Source organism: Neovison vison, chromosome 10, assembly GCF_020171115.1.
Source record: "Neovison vison isolate M4711 chromosome 10, ASM_NN_V1, whole genome shotgun sequence".
NCBI lineage: Eukaryota > Metazoa > Chordata > Mammalia > Carnivora > Mustelidae > Neogale > Neogale vison.
Window position 1 is genome coordinate 63708283 of NC_058100.1, and position 7550 is coordinate 63715832.

A 7550-nucleotide genomic window follows, 5' to 3' on the forward strand; every position below is an offset into this window, starting at 1 on the left:
ATGTGACAGGGTTCTTGGATTTTTATATGCTCAAGTCCCTCTGATCCAAGTAGTTTTTGTTTGTCAAGGTCTCTCTTGAAATATAACAACTATCATTGACCGAAAGCTTACTGTTTGTTAGGTACCTGTGTAAGTACTTCACGTGCATTGTCTCAGTTAATTCGCAAAAATAATCACTAGGGAGGCACTATTTTATAGATGGTGCTTAACTTAATTAACCTGAGGCAGAGAGTTTATAAGTAACTTGTCCAAGGTCTTAAAGAGAGCAAATGGAGGAGTCCGAATGCAAACCTAAGCAAATCCACGGGTTCTTTTACTTTTTTGGTTTTCCACCTGCCAGATTGTAAAGTAAAATAAAACTACCTCCTTGTCCCCTTTTCTGGACATACCACTCCTACTAATAAGATGTTAGGAGTTTTTGTTTTTTGTTTTTGTTTTTTTGGCAGACCCTTGTTAGCTTAGATTGAGCTTGTAATCAGTGGAAACAGCTAGGTCTTTTTCATATGATCTGCTGCTAGAACAAGCGTTCATAATTCTGGGGCCACGCAAGTGGATTTTTGGAACTAATTCTGTACTGTATCTTCTTCTCCGTTCAGTTTCAACTGTGCTTCCAATCTGTTGAGTCATTTTGAATCCTGACTCTACAACCTCACTAACAGAAATGATATGTATACCTTCTGTCACTTCTCCTAGGTTGATGATAAAATTGCCAAGCAGGATAGGGCCATTTTTGTCCCTGTGCGAGGAGAGGGACTGCTATTGATAACTACTACAGTCTCTGGAGACGGCCTCAAAACCTTGATTCTGAAACTGTTAAGCAAACCTTTTTCCTTCCTTTCCTTTAACCCAGGGCTTCTGGACCTCTACCCTACTGATTGACATTTGGACCAGGGAGTGCTGTGTTGTGGGTGGGTGTCCTGTGTATTAGAAGCTGTTTCGCAGCATCCCTGGCTTCTGCTCCCTAGGTGCTAGTAACAGTGCCCCCCTCTCCCTACCAGACAACTAGAAACGTCTCCAGACGTTTTCAAATGTCTCCTGGGGGGACAAAATTGCTCCTCCTCTGAGAATCAGTCTCTGACTTCATAAATAGATTACCTGAGCCATCAAGTATTTACTAAGAACCGATTATTTGCCTGGGACTTAATAATTTCTATGAACATTAAAGAGGAAGAGGAGGACAAGGAACTTGATCACAAGATTATACTCTATTCCTGGAGGAAGAGGACTCAGATGGGAGATAACCTGTCTTTTCTCTTTCTAACCTAGAGCTTCTTAACTATGATTTGAGTTGAGGAGGAGGAAGGCTGGGTAGAGCCAGACATCCATTTGGGCATTCTTGGGACTTTGCCTTGTCTTCTGACTAGCTAGCTAGTTTTCTTTTTCTTTCCTCTCTCTCTCTCTCAGTTATAATACAGTTAGGAAGAGGGGCATCTGGGTGGCTTAGTGGGTTAAGCCTCAGCTTTGTGCTCAGGTGATGATCTCAGAGTCCTGGGGTCAAGCCTCGCATGGGGGCTCTCTGCTCAGCAGGGAGCCTGCTCTCCACCCCCCACCCCAGCCTACTTGTGATCTCTGTCAAATAAATAAAATCTTAAAAAAAAAAAAAAAAACAGGAAGAAAGAGGTATCAGTCAAAGGAGCCTCTAGTCAGGTGTGAGATGGCAAATAGGTTTTTCGCCTTGAATTAATCAGTATCTGCTATTAGTATACTGTAGCTCACAAGCTGATTTATCTTCTGATCCTAAAATGCTAAGCCGGGTGGGACTTAATAAAACCTTTTCTGCCTCCCCTAACATGAAACAAAAATGAATCCTCCATATACTTATTAGCACGCAATATGAGTATCAGAGTCCCTGACAGTGAAGCAAATGCTGCCTGCGGCTCAGGTAGGTGCTCTCCCCACAGGGCTCAGCTAAGACCCCCTCTGCCAGCTTGCTTACCCTCTCTGCTGTCCGCCCCAGGGAAACATGCCCCTCAGGAATCAGATACTGAGACATAGTATAAAATGAGTTTTATTTCAAAATGCAAAATGGTGGTCGCTGTAATAATAATAATAACAAGAATATAAAAAGCATTCCCCGCCTTCCACCCTAGTGCAAAATGGTAGATGCATTCAGATAGCTCGAAGACACGTAATTTTGGACATGTTATCCTGCAATGCTGCACAGCAGCAACACTTAATCCCAAACTCCTTTTGGTGGATCCGTGTGGTAGTTCAGGTCTGGAAGCGGGTGGCTTCTCTGATCTAAGTCCAAACAGCACAGGACTCCTGCTCTTTCCCCCTTGAGCCCGACCCTACACGCGCCCTCTTTCTCGAACTCCGCGGGCCTTTCTCGAACGCGCCCTCTTTCTCTTCCCTCCCTCCGCGGGCTCCCAGGGGTCCTACGAGGCGTGCTGCCGGATGGAGAGCGCCCGGCTGCAGAGGACGGCCTCCTGCTGCTTGCTTTTCTCCCGCAGGGTCTGGATCGCGAGGCTCTTCCGCTCTTGGGCCGCTTGGAGCTCGGCCACCGCCGCCTCCTCGTCCCGCAGGCGGCTAGCGGCGGTGAAGGGGCTGCACACAGTCTCCACCAGGCCGATCACCACGCTGACGAAGGCCAGCACGCCGCCCAGCACGTACAGCTTCAGCACCTTCCGATTGGGCCTCTGGGCCATCAGCTCCCTGGCCAGCGGGATCAGCTCCTGCACCGTTTCCATCTCGGGGCCGGGGGTGACCTGCGGAAGGGGCGACGCACGAAAGGGGACCGTCAGCCACGGAAGGATGGCTCCAGCTTGCCCGAGCTCCCCTCACTCGGCTGTCCCGCCGGAAGGGGGGCCCGCCCCGCACCCCGCCCCGCCGCGCTCTCTCCCGCGGGGTTCACCTTGGGGGCGCAGTGCGATCAGGAGGCAGCGCGAGCGGTCAGCGCGTGCGGGGGTCTGGCCGGCCCCTGCGTTCTCCTCCTACGCAGCCGCGGCTCTTCCAGGTGGAGACTCCGCAGCTGGCACCTCGGCGGTGCCCCGGGGCCGCTTATATCTTTTCCTCCGAGACCCGCCTCCCGGGCTCGCCTGGCCTGGGGCCAGCGCCGCTAGCGCCAGAGGAAGGAGGGGGAAGTAGGGGGGGCGGGGGAGGGGCGGGGAAGGACCTAGGTGGGGGCGGCCAGGAGCTGTGCACGCCTGGGTCTTGAAGCTGGGAGTCCCAAGCAGGGGAGACCGCGGCGGGCGTGCGGGGATGGGGGCTGCCGGGTCGCAGGAGGTCCCCCTCCCGGTGCGCACCCGGGTGAGGACCCGGAGCCCTGGGAGGTAGCGCGGACACACCCCATGTGACTCTTCCTTAGTGTGGGTGGGTGGCCCAGCTTTCCTTGCCCTGGGTGGCCTGTGAGGGACCCCTCATGAGGATATCGCGGGAAGAGAGGGTCTTCTACCTAACCGGAAGTTCTTTGGTTTTTATTCGAAGTGTTGTCATTTTCCCACAGGTGTGGGGACCGGAGGGGAGAAGGCAAGGGGGAGGGATCTTGGAAGGAGCAGAACCAGGTTTCAGGGCTCTGTACGGGCTTGTGTTTCTTTCCGGCTTGACTGGTTTTACTCACAGGTGCTAGTCCTAATAGGGTCACTTGATAGATTACTACTTATTGAGGGTGCCCTTTTACCCAGGTGTGTGTGTGATGCCTCTCTCTGCACTTGCGCCTGTTTGTATATGTACTTCTGGGTATCATTAAATCCAAATTATCTCCACTCCTACTTGAGAAGTGCAGCTGTGGGTTACAGAGCAGAGATGGAAGGGGACTGTCCATAAATTTCTTCTGGGGGTCTGGAATGCAAATAGCTCATGCTCTCAGTGAATGCTTGCCACTTCCCTGGGTCTGGGGGTGCAACGCCACTGTGCTGGCTCCTAGAAATGGGCAGAAGGGTGAGAGCAGAGGGTTTGGGTAAGAGCTGGAGAGAGAACTCTTGGGGAGGGTGGGTGGCGCCTGGCTGGCTCAGTTGAAGAGCATGTGACTCTTGGTCTGGGGTCCTTAGTTCAAGCCCGCGTTAGGTGAAGAGATTATTTAAGTAGGACTTAAAAAAAAAAATCACTCTTGGAAGCAAAGGACGGGAGAAAGATACATTTTGGCTGGGATTAAAATCATCCCCATGGGGTGGAGGGTCCAATGATTTAGCTTTGGTTATCCATTTACCAGAGTTAACTAGCTAGAGGTGAAAAGCAGAGGCAAGTGGGCCAAAGGGCTGCCAGCACTTAGGGGGGGGAGAGGGAAATCAGACTGGCCAGAAAATTTGTGAAGGTCAGTGATGCAATCTTGCAACAGCCTCCTATGGGTAGGGACAGGGAAAGGGGCTGTTTCAAAGATCAAGTGTTGGAGTCCTTGCATATTTTAACAGTAACCTTTTTTTGGGGGTGGGGGCTGAGGCAATTTCCCTGACAATTTAGTTAAAAAAGACAACCCTGCCAGCTACCCTTTGCCTTGGCTATTAGCATTTAAGGTAGTAAGATTTGTGTGGGCAAGGTTAGTTAAGCAGCTTTTGTAAAATTCTGCCTTTTAATCTGCACCTAAGCAGTCAAGGTGACATGGGGCCAAATGGAGGTTATTCCTACAGGTTGGTGAACACTGCTTATTGTTCTTTTAATGTTGTCAGACAGGAAATTTCTGCAACAAAGGATCAAGTTGAGATTAATATCAATCTTGGGATTTTCTTTCTTTCTTTTTTTTTTTTTAAGATTTTATTTATTTATTTGATAGCGAGCTCACACAAGAAGGGGAGAGGGCCAAAAGGAGAGGGAGAAGCAGACTCCCTGCTGAGCAGGATCCTGATGGGGGGCTCCATTCCAGGACCCTGGGATCATGCCCTGAACTGAAGGCAGAAACTTAACTGACTGAGCCACCGAGGTGCCCCAGTCTTGGCATTTTCTTTGAGTCTTTCTTAACATTTTGAAGAAGTCTCTAATAACCTGGCAGAAATGATATACAAACCTCAAGATTTGTGAGTGTGCCGAACACTGTGGTTTCTGGAAGCACATATAACATATACCTTATTATCCGGGCTTTCACTTGGTTCCTTCTCTGAAGGTGAGTTAGCCCAGCATTGGTCGCAAAAGGTCCAAAGCTGACCTGAAATTGACTCCATCCTAAGCATTTCCGGTATTTTTAAAACTCAAAGAGGACATCCACGTGCCTTCTACCGTCAGCAGACTGCAATTTATCCGGGGTTCCCCTTTTTTGTGATTTACTGTGGTAGAGCACGTTACTACCTGGAAGAGTTCCCCTCTTTCCCTCTTTGATAATCTGATTTTGACCTTGACCCCCGACCCCACCAGCTGGCTGGCCAGGGCTGCGCAGACAGAGCAGCAGGTGGTACAGATTGGGGATGCCAGGGCATTTGGTGTTTCTGGTTTAGGTGGTAGCCAGAGCTGAGGAAAAGGTGGTGGGAATAGAAGGCTGAGGAATCCAGGATCAATTTGCATTTAGGAAATTTCTGATGGCTCCTCTGTCTAGGTGGGAAAAGAGAATCCAGCTTCTAGGGTAGAGGGTTATGTAGGGCTTGGGGAACTAAGCACATGATTTAACAGTGCTGATGTCACTTTAGAGATGGAAAGCCTTATGTTGCATCATGCAGGTCAGACCAGCTGTAGGGTAATCAACCATTTCAGGGTGTCTTGGGCTGAGGGGTTTCCCTGAGTGCAGGACTCACAGGGTTGAAACTGGGACAGCTCTGGGCTAATTGGGGTAGCTGGTCACCCGACCCTTGAGTCTAGCCTAACATTTAGTTGTGCCATTTCTAGGAAGGTAGGAAAGGCCAGTTTAAAATTTATTTTGCTTTCCAAATCCCTTTCTCCCAAACATTAAAACAAACACCCAGAGCCACCTGCAGAGGAGCAGAGGGGCAGCAGGTGGTCCTAGCGGTGAGTGCCGAAGAGAGAGAGAGCTGTCCCACAGCTGTGCCTTGGGGACTGAAGGAACAGGAGACAGAGGCCTTTTGGATGATTGGTTGTCTATGAGCCTCAACTAGTAATAGCATTACTTTGTTACCAGCTCTTTGCCGCCTACCAAAGTCACTGCCCACGTGGGTATAATAGGAGGCTGGAGGGGGAGGATCCTCCATTATAGGAGACAAGATAAAATCATTTGTAAAGCTTAAACTCCTCAGTTTTTTTTCTTGAGTTACTTTCATTTCATGTACACTACTTTTGGAGAGGTTTTTTTTTAATCTCTCAAATATCAGTGGATGATTTTTGAATCCACATGTCCAAGTTTTGTCCGCTTCTGGATTAGAGTTCCAGAGTCTAGACATTTCTGTGTGGATCTGTTGCTTTTATCACAAGCTTAACACACTCTAATTAAGATGCTCTGTATTCTCTGTACTCTTACAAACTAACTCACCTTCTCATGCATCCTTATTGCTAGCAGGGGCATCTCCACTGTGCCTGTTCTCTGGGCTTCAAATACTGTGGCATTTTTTTGGCCTTTCCTGACCATTCTGTCTCACTGTGCCCTACCCAGTGCCCTGCTTTATTTTTCTTCCTAGCACTTAGTACCTGACTTTATGTGGATAGAACTGTTGCTTTGCTTTTATTTCTTTTCCATGCTCATTGGAGCCACAGTGAGGGCCGCCAAGCTTCATGAGGGCTGGAATTGTATTTTGCTTTTCACTGTGTCTCCAGAACCTCCTATGATCCTTGGCATATGGTAGGTCCTTAAAAGGTATCTATGGGATTAATGAATGTCTTCCCCATTGGACTGGCAGGAAGGGACCGTGTTTATTGGATTTGCATGTAGACATTTAGCAGATGCACAAAGAAGCATTCAGGTTTTTACTTTTTCATTTTTTCTTCTTAAGTAGGCTCTGTGTCCAGCATGGGGATCAAACCCAACAACCCTGAGATCAAAAGTTGCATGCTCTACCAACTGAGCCAGCCCGGAGTTCCATTGTTTTTTGTTTTTCGATAGTTTTCTTTTCTCTTTTGTTGTTGTCGTGGTTGTTGTTGTTGCTGTTCTTCTTCTTCTTCTTCTTTTTTTTTTTTTTTGCCTTTAGTCCTCTTCTCTGTACTCTATTTCAGACACTACTACCAAATAAATCTTCTTAAAATTAAATTTTTATTCTTTTTCTTTGTTTTTTTTTAAAAAAATTTCTTATTAACATATAATGTATTATTAGCCCCAGGGGTACAGGTCTGTGAATCGTCAGGCTTACACACTTCCCAGCACTCACCAAAGCACATACCCTCCCCAGTGTCCATAACCCAACCAACCTCTCCCCACACTCCTCCCCTCAGCAACTCTCAGTTTGTTTTGTGAGATTGAGAGTCTCTTATGGTTTGTCTCTCTCCTGATCCCATCTCGTTTCATTTTTTCCTTCCCTACCCCCCAAACCCCCCATGTTGCCTTACAAATTCCTCATGTCAGAGAGATTATATGATAATTGTCTTTCTCTGATTGACTTATTTTGATTAGCTTAATACACTCTAGTTCCATCCACGTCGTTGCAAATGGCAAGATTTCATTTCTTTTGATGGCTGCGTAATAGTCCATCTTCTTTATCCATTCATCTGTCGATGGAGATCTAGGTTCTTCCCATGGTTTGGCT

At 48.0% G+C, this 7550-nt stretch overlaps 1 protein-coding gene across 1 annotated transcript; it reads right to left on the reverse strand.

Moving 5' to 3' along the window:
* Positions 1-1992: 1992 nt before the first annotated feature.
* On the reverse strand, positions 1993-2955 carry G0S2 (G0/G1 switch 2). The gene is made up of 2 exons (XM_044267490.1): positions 2855-2955; positions 1993-2708 (listed from the first exon to the last, which is right to left on the reverse strand). Exon 2 carries the CDS (start codon positions 2688-2690, stop codon positions 2379-2381), a length of 312 nt encoding a protein of 103 aa, XP_044123425.1. The 5' UTR covers positions 2691-2708; positions 2855-2955; the 3' UTR covers positions 1993-2378.
* Positions 2956-7550: the final 4595 nt, after the last annotated feature.